At 34.8% G+C, this 16039-nt stretch overlaps 2 protein-coding genes across 3 annotated transcripts; both read right to left on the reverse strand.

Annotated features, from left to right (window-relative positions):
* Nucleotides 1-3613: 3613 nt before the first annotated feature.
* Nucleotides 3614-10442, reverse strand: LOC140978438 (DNA polymerase eta). Its single transcript, XM_073443463.1, has 16 exons — nucleotides 10265-10442; nucleotides 9363-9483; nucleotides 9165-9276; nucleotides 8925-9092; nucleotides 8302-8466; nucleotides 8090-8193; nucleotides 7784-7903; nucleotides 7069-7192; nucleotides 6825-6938; nucleotides 6478-6693; nucleotides 5746-5854; nucleotides 5542-5666; nucleotides 4641-4749; nucleotides 4439-4557; nucleotides 4116-4176; nucleotides 3614-4025 (listed from the first exon to the last, which is right to left on the reverse strand). The coding sequence occupies exons 1-16, from the start codon at nucleotides 10338-10340 to the stop codon at nucleotides 3793-3795; spliced, it is 2076 nt and encodes a 691-aa protein (XP_073299564.1). The 5' UTR covers nucleotides 10341-10442; the 3' UTR covers nucleotides 3614-3792.
* A 694-nt stretch (nucleotides 10443-11136) lies between these two features.
* Nucleotides 11137-14618, reverse strand: LOC140978425 (GTP-binding protein ERG-like). Of its 2 annotated transcripts, none has more exons than XM_073443450.1 (8): nucleotides 13941-14618; nucleotides 13438-13527; nucleotides 13015-13160; nucleotides 12359-12517; nucleotides 12224-12290; nucleotides 11876-11983; nucleotides 11652-11791; nucleotides 11137-11574 (listed from the first exon to the last, which is right to left on the reverse strand). In XM_073443450.1, the coding sequence occupies exons 1-8, from the start codon at nucleotides 14454-14456 to the stop codon at nucleotides 11562-11564; spliced, it is 1239 nt and encodes a 412-aa protein (XP_073299551.1). In that variant the 5' UTR covers nucleotides 14457-14618; the 3' UTR covers nucleotides 11137-11561. The 2 variants fall into 2 exon arrangements, with proteins under 2 accessions (XP_073299551.1, XP_073299542.1); XM_073443441.1 differs by having other exon boundaries at nucleotides 11137-11582; nucleotides 13941-14616.
* Nucleotides 14619-16039: the final 1421 nt, after the last annotated feature.

The raw sequence follows: 16039 nt of genomic DNA on the forward strand, positions 1-16039 counted from the left end.
CTTGAATGAGTTTGGAGTTATGGCAGGGTTGCGAGTTAATTTATTGAAATCTAACATCTATATGGCTAGTATTGATGGATATGTAAGTCGTCAGACAACAGATCCTGGAGCTCACAGGATTCGGTGCTGGGAATTTACTAGTTTGCTATTTAGGTGTCCCACTGCCGGCTAGACGGTTGAGAGTCTCCATCTATGATCTACTTGTTGACGCTTTGACTACCAAAATCAACTCTTGGCCTCGACACTCCTTATCTTATGCAGGGAAAATTGAGCTTATCAGATCTGTACGACAAGGTATGGAATGTTTTTAGTTCTCCATTTTGCCAATTCCAAATGACATCATTGATGGCATAAAAGCTTTGTGTAGAAAATTTGTGTGGCCAACAAAGCACCCACCCATTGCTTGGGATGTTCTTTGTAAGCCTCTAAAGGATGGTGGCATGGGTTTAAAAAACTTAAAATCTTGGAACAAGGCACTATTAACGAAAACACTTTGGAAAATTCATTTGAAGAAAGATAGTTTTTGGATTCATTGGGTTAATCATACTTATAATAGATTTGGAGATGTATGGTATTGGGACTGACACAAAGATGAATCGCCTTTGATCAAGCAGATCTTATCCATTCGTGATGATTTGGTGCGACACCATAATTCAGTGGAGGATGCCATAGTCTGTATAGATAGTTGGTTTGGAGGCAACCAAGGTCTTTCCCAAGCATATAACTTCTTCATGCAAGGTAGGGGGTATGGGCATGGAAACCACTTCTGAAGAAAACTTGCCTTTTACCTAAACACCGATTTGTATTTTGGTTATTAGCTCATGAGAAATTACTCACTCGTGATAGACTTCATATTGTGCTTGATAAATCTTGTGTGCTATATAACGCATCGGATGAATCGGTCCTCCACCTATACTTTGAGTGCGTTATATCTAAAAGTATTTGGAACAGTATTCGCGCGACTGGCTGCACATGAAGAAAACAATGGGAATACCGGCAGCAGTATTGAAGGCTTTTCAGACTATGTATAGAGGTAATTCCACACTTACCCAAATGAGTATTGCGGCACTTTTAGCTGCCATTTACCATGTATGGAATCTGCGGAACAGAGTGATGTTTGATAGCAAGAAGCCACATGTTCAAAAAATAGCGAAGAAGATCAAGATTCAGACTTACCGTTGTATTCCGAACGCTACCGAACTATTGTTATATTGATGTAATTGTTGGTACCTTGTTAGTTTTATTTGCTGTCTACTATCTCTTGGAGATGTCCAGTATATTCGTACAATAATTTTTTTTTACCTCTTTAATAAATGGTTAGTTCATTTAAAAAAAAAATAATAATAATAATGAAAGGTGCATATCAACACATGTAAGCTTCTCTCTCGTTGTTGGCAAATATTCAGTTGTTTGTCAAAAAGTTATTATGAGATACGGGAATACGGGATACGTTTCGAAATCCTCTAAGGCGTGACCTGGCTTTTATATTATAATAGGTTTTTTGTGAGACAATTTCCCGAATTTTTATTTATAAAATAGATTAACTATGTCCATATTTATTATAATAAGTAAAACTTTTGGTATAAAGAAAAATATTTTTTATGGGTGAACTAAAAAGAAATCTGTCTCAAAAAATTGACTCATAAGACCGTCTAACAAAATTTTCTATGTTTATACTAAGGACTAATTATAAACTTTTCCAAAACAAAATTATTAACGAAATAAGAGTCAAAATACATAATAAAGATCTAATAGCTCAAACAGATACATAACACATAAGTAAAAAAATTTGACAAATATATAAGGTGGTGTAAATAGAAATCAAACAATTCATTGATATTATGTTCTAGTCTACACTAATTTGACCATCATTTGATTTGTTATAAAAATTATGAAATTTTTACTTTGATTTCATCCACTTTGGGGTGCGTTCACTTTGACATTACAACAAATAATATGCATAAATTTCATTGATAAAATTAATTAAACATAACCAATCAAACTATATCAAAACAAAATTCTAAAAAAATAACCAACTTAAATGACAAATCACAAATGCTTTATCCACAAAAATTAAAGTGGAAGCTTAATATATTAATTATTAATTAAGACATAAACAATCAACAAATAACAATTCAAAGAACTATCAAAATACCGAAACAGTAAAAAATACAACATTTAAAATATATTTGAGATTTTGATAACAATAACCATAACTACAATGAAAACGTTTTCATAATTTAATCTCATTACACATAATTTCATAAAATGAAATATTTAAACAAATATTATTTAAAGTTTAAACGAATCAAACCAAAATAAAATAAAATATAAATAGCAAGACGAAATAAAACATCGTGTCACATCAGGTCCACAAGATCACAATACTCGTATTAAACTCGCCCGCTGGGACGGGTTTAGACCCGGCCTAACGGGTCTAAAAGAGAGTCCGAGTTCGGTTAAACTCACCCCGAACCCACCCGTCAAAGTATGCTATATATTTACAAATATAAAATATATATGTATATATATTATTAATTATATAATTATATTATTTATATTAAATAATTAATACATTATCTATAATTTTAGTTTATAATATTTTGGATTGAAATTCTTTTATTATTTATATTTAAAATGAAAATATATCATTATAATTTTTGGTTATTAATAAAATACAAGTCGATATATTTTAACTTATGATAATATTGTTTTTGTCCTGAATATTATTAATATAAATTTGGACATATATATTTAATGATTCTTTAATTTTTAAAATTTTTATTGAATAAATATAAAATTATATATTTCTAACGGGTCCAATGGATCCAACTCGTCGCCGGGTTCACGGGGCGGGCCAAGGTGGGGTGGGGGAAACGGCGGGTCTATAAGAAAGCGGGGCTGATCTTAGGTTTGACCAAACTCGCCCCAATCCGAACTCGTTGACATCCTTAAGCTACACTCAGATTAAAAATTTCAATTCTCAAATTATAAAAAAAATTAAATAACTGACAAATCATTATCATAAATAAATAAAAACCAATATTTTATTTTTAAATAGTAAATATGCCCGACGCACACATAAAGGGAACAAATTATTTTTTTGTTAGGTACTGGTAGACGGTGTTGGTGGCAAATCTTGCTCTTCCTTGGATTCTGAAAAAAATTTGTATCTTGTTCTAAGATTTAAAAATCAATGGTTTAAATGAAAAAAAATTAAGTTTTTAAAAATTTAAATAGGCATTGGATTGAGTTTTAAAAATTCAATGAGTTTTTGGATAAAATATATAAAACGCTATAAATTAAACAAAATATAAATCATATACAAAAAAAATTGTGAGACAGTCTTACGAGTCAATTTTATGATACAGATCTCCTATTTAGATCGCCAAAAATATTATTTTTTATGTAAAAAAATATTTCTTATTATTATAAATATAGACATGATTGACATGTCTAACAGATAAAGACCTACCATATCGTCTCACAAAAAAACCTACTTACTATATTATGCTTCATTCAAGGGCTTTTCATCTAAGTTGTTTGAGGTCCTTCCAAGTTCCAAGATAACTACTTTAAAAGGGAGTCTCTTTCTGTTTCCCAACAGACTCAATTAAACCTCACTTTTCTTCCCATTCTTTAGTGGTAACAAAATAAAACGTGAACAAAAATTAGAAGGCCATGCAATAAACTAACTGTTCCACAGTTCCTATACGCAAACGCTATTAATCAAGCTTAAACATACCCACACAGTTATTAAATGTATAGTTTCAGTAAAAGAAAAAATAAAAGTCAGGAGTTTTTGGTTGGTAAAAAATAATGAACAATACTGGAACCCCTTTTCACAGTTTTCGCCTGAGTTTGTGGCTGAAGAAGCGAAGCACGCACTTCTGCTTGTATTTCCGGCGGTAACTCATTCAAGACGACGGGGTCTATTTCATCACTCTTGTAATTCCATGAATTACTTCTTCTTAGTACATCTTCCCCTAAATTGCCTTTGCATCCATCAGTTGTGGCCCCAATATCTGCACCAAATACCAAAGAAAATGGACAAGAAACATGTTAGATTGGATTGATACAACATTCTATTTGAAGAACGCTTCACAAACAATTACCAGAGGAAGAGGATGCTTCGTCATTGCTATGGAAAAATCTCAAGATTGATGGGGTAGTTCTCTGTAACACCAAAAATTGGAAGGAATTTCATCCAACGTTGTCTTGCAAAACTTCCTCAGAAATTTAATAACAAACATCAAAACAAAACAGAATTCACACACTCTATCAAGGAATTCCAAAGGATAATAGAATTAGAAATGACGAAATTCCGATTTTAAATTTTCTCGAATACCCAATACAGAAATCTCACGTATCAAACGGTCCCAGACATAAAGAAATTTTTAACTACACGTGCCAGGGTAGAAACAGTGAAAACCCAAACCTTTTCTGTGTCAAACTTCCTTTTCTGTTTCCCTGATTTCACACTAAGTCCACTTCCTTCCTCGACAAATTCCATTTTAGACTGCGTAGGTTTTGATCCGACCCAGCTCTGAACACCTGCTTTACCATTGCTATGAAATCAAACTAATAAAGAGGGAAAAAAGGGCAAACTAAAGCTATGGGAACCATGATATGGAAAAAACCTAAGGATGGTGGCAACAAAATTTCTTCTTTGAGACTTTCTTTTTGTTCTTTCATTTGGAAGAAAGATAATGGCTGGTTATCTGTAAATTTTGTGCCAAAAACTGAATCCTGCATCACAGAGCAATATAATAAGACTTTAGTTAGTAATACATATGTGATACATATTCATAATTAGTTGAGAGAATCATTAAAGTTTCACGACGACCAGATTATTTTACAATTTGTTACGATAACTACATCTTCTTAACAGAGATTATTTGTAAAACATGCAAGGAACATTCAGGCTACACAATGTATGGGAGGGATCTTTTAAACATCCAAAAATTATTGTGTTTCGTTTTTCCAAAACAAACAAAACAAAATTGTTCTATGTGACTCTAGCTCCCGAATTCAAATGATATGGATAGGGGATGAACAGGTGGCAAGGGGGATTGCTACTCATCACAGGGATAATGGAGCTCAATGAAACAAATTCACCGCATGCTCTTACAGGGGAATACTTGCTCCTCTCCAATCAAAAACCCTATATTATCATGCATTTGCCTCAACAAATTTTAACAGGGGATCAAGCATTCATGTCGACATACGTACAAGTGAAAAATTTGCTAGCATGATTTCTTTGGTGCTTATCCTATTTCATCTATGTGCAGCATAACTTTCCTCAATGTAATAATGCCTGCACCAACCATATTAAGATGAACACATATACTGCAATACTGCTGGACAAAGCATTCAAACTACAGATTAAAACATTATGTGTCAAAGTCCAATAAGATAAGAAATTTCCTGTCCGGAGACATTTGATATAAACAAAAATAGGAAAAAAGCCTCTATGTCAGCTTCATGTTCATTTTCATGCAAATAAGAACACTTCATTCAGAATAATAAATCAAACCTTGCCTTGCTAACTTCTGTTCCATTTTCTTTCGGATACAAACCAGGCATGTCCTGCTGAGTCTTTGCTTCAACCTCACCAGGTTCTAGCTCTGAACCAGCTAAATGTAATTGTACCAAGCTTCCATGACCTATAGCTTATAGAAAGATGAGAATGGGAATCATGTTAACAAAGAGTTGCAATTAGACCAGAATGGTATCATATAGAACCTGAGGATGATAAAGATGCTGCATCATTGGTGAATACATAATCTGATTCTTTTCTGGAGGTACAATTTTGATCTTCATTGTGGAAATATTTCATAATTGAGTTGGTCCCCTGATAAAAGTATTGCACATAAAAATGAGAAAGAATTGACTATAAACATAAAAATGAGAAAGAATTGACTATAAACATAAAACAGTCTTAGTTGGATAAAAGACGAAGCGAATAAAGATAATTGAAATGGGAAACAGACACAGTCAAGTGCTGTCGACATGAAAGTATTAGGAGTCAAAAAAGCACAAAATAGATCCCAGGCTCAAATAAATGGATAATGGGGAAAAACTGAAAGTGATTGGTCAAAATTATTTCTTGAAATATCAAACAGCCAGAGGTCTTTGTTTTGCCATCCTTGAAACCCATGCTTGGTTATAGGTGTACAGAAATCAACCACTTGGCTATAGATGTATTTGAAATCAACCTTCAAAAACTCTTTCATTTAATCAGCAATAATAAGTTTATTAAGCTTGTGTATGCGAAATAAACTGATGTATATTAAATAAAACTGGGTGTGTTGCAACTGAGTGTTGCATTAACTAGTAACCTTATGACAAAACAAAAAGTTTCTACAAGAAACTAGGTTACAAATGATTAGATAATGACAAAACAGTTGACAAAAGGAACAAGATTCAAACACAAGAAAGCAAAAGGCAGCAGGACACAGAGTTGCTTCAACTCACAGATGGTATTGCAACAATTTTACTGGCTGACACTGAGAGACCAGTTATTGCCCACTCATGTTGGTTGCTTCCCTTCGCTTTGACATTGTATATGCCAATGTATTCACGCAAACCAGTATGAAATAAGCTGAGAGAGTCCTCTTGAATCTTTGTAGTCCCATACCTTAATGGACAGGACTTTGAGGGAAATTTTTTTAATGATTCAGAGTCATTCAACTGGATTTGAAATATATAAAGTTATCAGATGAGTTCACTAACATAAATTTTTTAAGGCAATAAAATTTGTTCGGAAGAAGATGTTTGAACTGATGTTAATTTTAAAAAACTCATTGAGGAAGACCGTAGACCTTATACGCACTTGCATGCAGTGTGAGAGTATGAGCGATCCGTTTATTCTGTTCTAGATCAGATTGCAGCCGCTCACTTAGTTCTTCACAAAGCTCATTGAGCCACTTTTGAACCTGCAATTATAGCATAATATAAGGAAGGGAAAATTCAAAATATAAAGTGAAAGGAATAAATTGCAGTATTGTTAGCAAATTGAAACAATTAGTCACTTATAACAGGATCATCTCTTATGAAAATACGTACAGACGAGAGAGTTTTAAGAGCCTGAGGTCCAGGAAATGTCTTCCCAGAACCATGACTTTTGGGAAGAAGGCGACCCTCAACTTCTTCTCCGCAGATCCCTCTTGCAATATTCCATAACCAAGTACTGCACATAAAATAAGGTAAGTTTTGCTTAATGAAAATGCAGAATTCAAATGTGACAGTGCAGGAAAAATTCTCCCACAACCCACAGTAGTAATAAAGTTCCAATTTCCTGTGACTTTAAAATATTCTAAAATGAATTTCTACAAAAAGAGCACGAAAATTTCAAAAAATATTTTACTACAGTCTAGAAAAAGATCTCCTACACCACAAATGGTCGTGACGTACACAACAAACTCCTCAACTAAGAGGCAAAGAAGTTACATGAACTGCAATTAAGTATTTTTATCTTTTCTTCCTTCTTTTAACATTCAGGCAAAAGCCACAACCATCAGAAATGAAACTGAAAAGCAAGTGTAGAAACAATTCTCAAGGATCTCAACTAATTTGAGTATCTGCTACGTACGATAAGAATCATATCAAATATGGCAGTTTTTGACGTGTTACGGAATGTGCTTGTGATGTCAGTAGCAGTTTGAGTAAGTATAAGAATCAATCAGAATTTATGGAAATGGCCAAATCATTGACGGCAACATTTTTCCTCACATATAAAAAAATAATCTGAGCATCATGCAAATGTTAAGTAGAAGACAACCCAGTATTTCTTCCGTAGCGTTCTTGCAGGTTCTCCTCTGAAAACTGCAGTAGATCTCCAACAGTACTCACACCAAGTTCAGTTTCCAGAGAAGTTCCAAGCTTTCCGCCAAGCTGTTTCCTGTAGTAAGGTCTGCGTTAAACTATGCTTACAAACATATAAAATTGAAAAAAAAAAAAAAAAAAAAAAAAAAAAAAAAAAAAAAAGCAAATCATGGCAATTCAGCATAAAAACAATAACAGTAATTAAACTATATTAGAAGATATTCTTGAACCATTACAAAACACAAGCTGCAAATCACCATACATTTTCTTTATGTGAAGAGGTTCAAGAAACTTCTTTACAGATGAGAAGGGCACAACGGTTTGTTGAGCAGGCTTATGCATACCACTTGTTAATTTTGCCAGCATCTGATGACACCATAAATACCCCTTTAAAGTCTAGATAGAAACAGTTTTTTGTGGGTGTGTCAATAATTATAGCACATTTATACATATACGGCTGAAAAATCCTCCGACCTTATTATGAGCAATGCCCGCAGAACATGTAAATTCAGTCTCTTTCAAAACTTCCAGTCTGAGTTCTGCAACAATAAGGGCTCCACATGCTAACAACTTATCACGATGATCACCATCGTTCATAAGAAACCATTCCCTCACACAATCTCTAGCGTTGAGCCCATCCTGGACACAAAGTGAGAAAACAAATACAGCAGCTCTTACAAATGCAAGATAAAGGAATCTGCCAACAAAAGGGAAAGGAAATTCCGCATGTTCCTGTTTTCTCAACATATTCTACTCAAGTCTTTTCCCATGAAAAAGAGAAAAAAATTGCCTCACAATGACAGACAGGCTGCCCTTCACGGGAATGCCGAATGCCCACGTCGAAACCTTGACTTTGGCCACAAAGTATCTGATTAGTGAACAGCATGTAATGTGTGTGCCTGTGCTCCATTGGGGTTCAGGATTGGTGGATAGGGGTAGGAAAAGTGGTACTTCGTATTCGAGTCACATGTTCAACCTTATATCATAACTTTAATAGCACGGTTGTTTGACATACTTGGTCATAACTCACTATGATCATAAACACTAACGACACAATTGAAGCTGCAAGAAAAAAAAATTGAAGCATATGATCCAACCAAATGAAGCCCCAACACATGTGACTTAAGTGCTTCTTCATCAGTTAGCTCCAATATTCCATTGGGGTGTTCAGCTAACATTGTTTCTGCGGCTTCAGTAAGATCAAGATACACTTCATCAATAGAAGCACGCTCACATCGACCTTTCCTGGAGAGAATAGATATGACCTGCGAACATTTCAAATACAATTAGGTGTTATACAAGGTTGATGATGAAGGAAGGTTTTAATTACTTCAGACCTCAGAACCAGCATTTCGATACACACTCAAATCCGCTTTCCCACGAGCCACAGGAACTTGGACAAGCTGAATTTCAGGACATATTTTCTTTGCTTCATCGCCTCTCATTGAACTTAAAAATTCACACAGAAGATTTCAACATTCAAGAGCAGCGAAAAAATTCACTCGCAAAAGCAGTTTTATAGTTTGAGCATCTACCGTTTAACCCCAAATTTACGGGCTTCATAACCCACAGCAATAAGCCCTCCGCCTTTCCAGGAGTTGTATTGTACGACGGCAGTGGGTTGACCTCTTAGATTTGGCTGTTTACGCTGCTCAACTACAGAAACAATGACCATTTATGACAAAGTGAATAGGGAGAATTTTTAAACAAAAAAAAAGTTAGAGAGATTCTTGGAAGACAGAAGCTTGGTTGTGTTGTGGTTCATAAGATGATAATGCAATGCATAAAGAAATTCTAGCAGAGGATTTCCACTCAAGAGGACAGCATTAACCATTTAGACATTCACCTATAATAGTAGGTTCAAAACAACACAATCGGAGTAACTTGGTGCCAAAGCAAACAAGTTGCCTCGTATCACTAGAAAAACGGTAAATCTGTGCCTCCAACCATACGACATTGACTCTTGCCCACTCCTATAAACATTACATATGTGGTACATATTGCTTTATAAATTACATATCTTTTAGCATTACCACGTATACATTTCTCAAGTTCCTGGCCTGGGCGGTGCTTCACCAAAAACACCCCAGCACTCTCTAATCCGTTTATTTGTTTCCTAAGGACATAATTGTCGGCCAACCATCAGAAAAAGGAGTAACCCTGGTTGGGGGTGCACGTGGCATGGTCCGTACATAGTAACGAAGTTGCACCATATTTTGTGCATAGCATGACAAGATATTCCCAGGAAACCATAATTATCGAGTAAATAATGAGAAAAAATAAGCCGCCATGGAGAATATGAACAGCACGAAAATTCACAGGTCGCTCACTACTTTTTGAGTAAAAACCATATGACTATTTACCCAGAAAGGAAAAAAGAAATCTTGATAGTGGGTGTGAGTTTACACAAGTACAGAGCTATGGAAAGAAAGAAGACCTTGAACATAGAAGCAGTCCATGTCGATGTGGGCGATGACCCTTGCATCCGATGATTCTGGTTTTGCCACCGGCATCTTCCCGCAATTCTTTGAACCCCCGTCTTTACAGCAGTTGTGGCTCGTTTAAGTAGGAGTGTCTGTGCCCGTTCCGTTCCATTTATCAATTGTTCTAGCAAGAAGAAGCAAAGAACATAAGAGATTTTTAAAAAAAAATTATTGAACTATTTTTTATATAATAAATTTCAGAAAGATAAGCTAAATTTTTCTATTGTTTAGTGCTATTATATTGTAAGAAGAAGCAGGTAAATTACTATCGTGCTAATTTTATTTTGTTGTTTTCTAAATTAATTTTGTTCTACTTAAAATTTAATCTATCATGAAAAAGTGAAGTTATAAAGATATTAAATAAGAGTAGTTCTCTTATGAGACGGTATCACGAATCTTTATATGTGAGACGGTTCAATCATATCGATATCTACAATAAAAAGTAATACTCTTATCATAAAAAGTAATAATTTTTCATGAATGACCAAATAAGATATCCATCTCACAAAATACGACCCGTGATACCGTCTTACACATGTTTTTGTCATTAAATAATTTATTAATATCTGTTGTACATACGAAATTACCAATATACTTGTTCTCTACATGCAAAATGAGTGATTGAGTGAAAAACCAGGTAAAATCAAAATGTTAAGAATTCCCAATTAAAAGTCCAACTTCGCGCCATCATTTGAAAACTCAACTCGAAATGGCAATAAAGTGGATTTTATGCATGGCTTAACTCGTGAAAATTTCAATTTGATTTCAACAATATTATATTGTATTCAAATTATTAAACAACGAGGAAATCCAAAATGCTAAAAAATATTAAAATTAGCATCATATTATGTATAAAAAGATCCCATAATTATGAATTTGAGGCTTAGCTCAATGTAAAATTCAGACATTAAATTATCAAAACATCATTGTACAAGTCCAAGTGGTGTGGCATGTCACAAATTATTTTCCAGTCCATACTTGGATGTGAATCTAAAAACTCACGGTTCTTCCTCAACAAGGTATTCACCCTTCGCTTTAGTTCTCTTTCAAGGCATTGAGCTAATCCACTCCTTTCTAAAACTTTAACCAACTTAAGAAATAAATCTGTATAATTCACAATCCCTTCTGGCTTCTGTAAACACACCCCCTGGTTGGTTAATTTACAGCATATATGATGATTCCTCGGATCATTTAACTCTAACCATGAGAATAAGATGCACATTCTTCTTGAATATGGATCGAAGCTCCTCGTTAGCTTCCATGCCTATCCGCCTGCATCATTATTTTATTATTCGCAGAAACATAAAAAAATTATGAGAAAAAATTATGAAGCATGCTCACCCTATTTTGGACCCTTTACTCCCGACTAAAATTTTGCGTTGGCTCATCTTGTGAGTAATGAAATGTTGCTCGATCCGGAGAGAACCGTCTCTCAATTCCTTCCACCCCATCAAACGATGTTCAATGTCATATGGTATTTCCTAGGTTTGCGGAAAGTTAATAAACACTCACTTGTCTCCCACATACGGCATCACAACAAATAATGCAATGCAAGTTTAAATTACCTGATGCACATGATCCAACAATCTCTCCCTCACAACCTCTAGTGATATGTTCTTCATAACTTCTTCACTCATGCCCAAGGGTTCTTCGTCCCAAGGTCTTTTGGCTCCCTAACCAATAATGTAAGAGCCAATTGTAAAGTTCTGTGGAGTTCTCGTTTCGTTTATTTGCTATGTGCATACACAAAGGTAGGAAATACAACAGATTTTCACTGATCGAAAAAAATGAGAAAAACAATAAACAGAAGTTACAGAAATGCAGAACATACTACAAATTTTCGCGAACTTTTTTCCATCCAAAGGTTGGAACATTTTATTTATTAAAATTGATGTCCGTTAACTAATAACTACCTGCTCCATTAAATATTGAGTAAGATCTCTCACTCCAGCACCCTTCAGTCCTGAAATCATGAAGTACCTACCAAGCAGTAAAACTAACATCAGGCATCATTTAGATGAGTAGTCAACTAGAGATGAAGTATTTACCTTTCATATCCAGGAAGGTCCCTGAATTCTTCAGAAACTTTTTGAAGCTCGTTCTTCTTTGTGACTAAATCAACCTTATTCATGCATAACACACGCTTTTGGTTTGGGTATTGTATTGACCCCATTCTTTCAATCAATCTCACCACTCTTGAGTCAGGTCTAGATTCATGAAAAATAAGAAGACAGGTCAAACCCCCACAATTCAAAAGCCACATAATAAAACAAGGATACACCACAGCAAAACGGTGAAACAACTGCAAGTTGAAAATATCACACTCATATATAATCCATCATTAGAATTACAACTTGTGAACTTCCTGATCTGTGTCAGTAAAATAGTTCACTTTGTTCTGAATAATAACACACACAGAGAAATGGATGCACGTCTTTCAGTGTTGACAGAGCCTTCAGTTAACTAAATGTGAAACCACATCTTTCTGAATGATACCACCACACATAAACATAAATAGATAATTTATGTGCATCATACGACAAAAAGACTATTTACGAACTTAATCCATCCTTCATACATAGAATATCTACAGTATAGCTTCAAGACAATACACCAAATTTAGAAAAGGGATGACAAGATATTGGGGAACATCAGACAAAATAATCAGCAGATGTTAGCCAAATTACTGAAAGAAAAGCTGAACCTGGTGAGATGTCGGTGCACATCAAAAATAACTATCAGAACGTCATATAAGTAAATGGAACTCCATGCACTTTCATTCCGGACTTTGATATCATTGTAAGGAAATCCACTTTTCTTGAGCATAAGACCTGGAGTATCAAAAAAACACTGAAAGAATATCACAATTAGTTGGAAACCAAAAACAGTAGTAGTTGGATTTGGGGTAATTAAATATTCTTCTCAAGAGTAATTATATTCTTTCTAGTGTAAGGATTAAGGCATAAGACCACACTCCAGGGGATTAATTATGGGCATCATAAAGAAAATAAACTTACTGAGAAACCGGATCAAGGTGATAAAATACCAGAAGTACACAGTCAAACGCATATGTCTCACATGATACTTGTAAAACTGAAGGAAATCAAGTAGTCGAATCTAAACGTACAATTTGGGTATCGCCTTTAGTCAAAACTCCCAGCACCTCATGCGTTGTGGTATTTATCTTCCGTGAAACTGCTGAAACTTTAGTCCCAACCTGGGAAAAAAAAGTCATGAAGATGGCAAATTAGGTAACTGTTTAAAGTTTTCTCTTCATCCACACCTTACGCACACAGAGAAATAAAAAACGTGGCCAGAATCAATTACCAACATAGCTACATGAAACGGAAGAACAATTCTAGAACAAACTACCAAAGACATTGAACCAATTGCAATTGTTCTTAGATCCCAATAAAAATAAGCAGCCAATAAACAAATGCATCAGAACTTAATAAACTAGTCAATAGTTAGCTTGCTCTGGATAAGTCTCTCTAGAGCAAGGATGCAACTTAACCAACGAATGTATTATTTGAAAAATTCCCCCAACCATGACCAAAACTCAAAGGTCAAAGCTTTTGGTCTGTAGACAGAAGGCAAAGCAAAAACGAAAAAATAGAAAGAGAAAAGGACCATGAAATTAGTGAGAGCAGATTTCCCAGCATTGGGAGCCCCGATAACGCCAACAGACAGAGACTTCTGGTCCTCCTCCTTGACCTCCCTCACCTCCACATCCTCGTCCTCATCTTCTACATCCAAAGAAGGCTCCAGTAGCGCCTTTGCCAAAGCGGCGGCCTTGTTCTTCTTCTCCTCCTCCCTTCTCAAGATTCTCATATGCGACACATCCTCCCCAAAAACTTTGCTTTTTATCGTGTCCCTGTACGTATTGGACCACGTTGCATCATCATTGCAAGTATTATTCCCACCATCATTGGATTTCAAGTCAACATTGAAGTCGTCAAAATGGGAGCTATCAAACACGGCCTCTTGTGGGTCTTCAAATTCACCGGAATTTGTGGGAGAAAAAGGGTCAGGCTGCTGAGGCTCGGCGGAATAAAAACGATGTAGAAAGGGAGAATTGAATAGGGTGAATTGAGCGGAGCAAAGTGAGGCCCGTAGCGTTCTCAATGGCGCCCGAACGACTATCATAATTCGAAGAGAAATGGACGCGCGTTAATCAGCAGAATCTAGTGTGGATGTATGCGTCTGTGCTGTAGTTAGATGCAGAGGACGGAAGGTTTTCCATATTGGGAAGGGTTTAGAGACAACGGAGGCTTGGAGCGGAAGGTTGGGGCATGATGGTCATTTCGTAAAAGAAAAACGTAATTGATTTTAAAAATCAGACCTTGTTAATTGATTAATTAATCATTCTGAGAAAACAAGAAGAAGAAATGTTAACTGATTTTAAAAATCAGACCTTGACCCAATTTGTAAAAGATGGCACAAACCTCCCCTCATTTCCTGAAATGCAACACGGATGCAGCCATCTTTACAGACAATAATACATTCGGCTTTAGCTGTGTCTTGCGAGATGAAAATGGAGAATTTATGACATGTCGAGTGCAACACGGCCCTGGAAATCCAATGATGAAGGAATGTGAAGTTCTTGTTCCATTCAATGCTATAACCTGGATCAAAGAGATGAACTTGACAAATGTGATCTTCGAACTTGATGCAAAAAATGTTGTGGATGCTATCAAATCTCCCGACAATGATACTACGGAGTTTGAATCTCTTGTGCACCAATGCAAGCCATCTATTGAATCAGGGAATCTCATTATTGGTTCAGTTTGCTTATAGACAAGAAAATGTTGTAGCAGATGCTCTGACAAAAGCTGCTTATTGTTATGCTAGTCTTTCGACTTGTTTGATTGAAATTTAGATGATTATTGTAACTCTTTGCATGATTAATGAAAGGAACAAAAAAAGTGTTAACTAATCTGAAGTCATATTTATGGAGAATGGGAAAAACAAAATCAATCCCCAATTTGATTTTGTTTTTTATTTCATCCATTGATTAAAAAAGAAGATATATTTCTCAATTTTTAAAAGGTTTTGTTTGAATTAATTAATATATCATTAAGATTTTTTGATTATATATCTTAGATTTCATCTAAATTTGACTAATGTTTTAAAAAAAATTAAAATTATAAATTATAATATCACACACACACACACACATACATACATACATACATACATACATATATATATATATATATATATATATATATTCATATCATATATCATATATCATTTATCGTCTCATCTCACAAACTAAATAAGATATATTATACGAAGTTTGTATTCTAATACCACAAGCCAAATAATGTTTTATATAAACTTTCTATTTTCTAATTCACACTCTTCACCTCATGTAATCAAATCCATTTGTAATCTGATAATATACTCGTTTTTAGAAAAATTTTATTAAAACAGAAAAATTCAAGAAAAAGGTAGAGAAAGAACAGTCCATTTCGCCCAGCTAATGAACGACATAGAGCCAAGAATCCATATCACCAACTATACTCATTTATAAACGGCGTCGATTTGGTTTAAGTATGTGAAAATATAAAACATAAATCACCTGCTCTGATTCATATAAAATAGCCAGCCATAAAACCGTACCAAAAACTTAATCTTGAATGAGTCGACAATAATGTCATACAACATAGTTAGGGGAAGCAGAACGGAAAAAAGTAACTCCGGCTGCGCTCAGGATTTGATACAAA

The sequence above is a fragment of the Primulina huaijiensis genome, chromosome 1 (genome assembly GCF_012295235.1).
Source record: "Primulina huaijiensis isolate GDHJ02 chromosome 1, ASM1229523v2, whole genome shotgun sequence".
Lineage (NCBI taxonomy): Eukaryota > Viridiplantae > Streptophyta > Magnoliopsida > Lamiales > Gesneriaceae > Primulina > Primulina huaijiensis.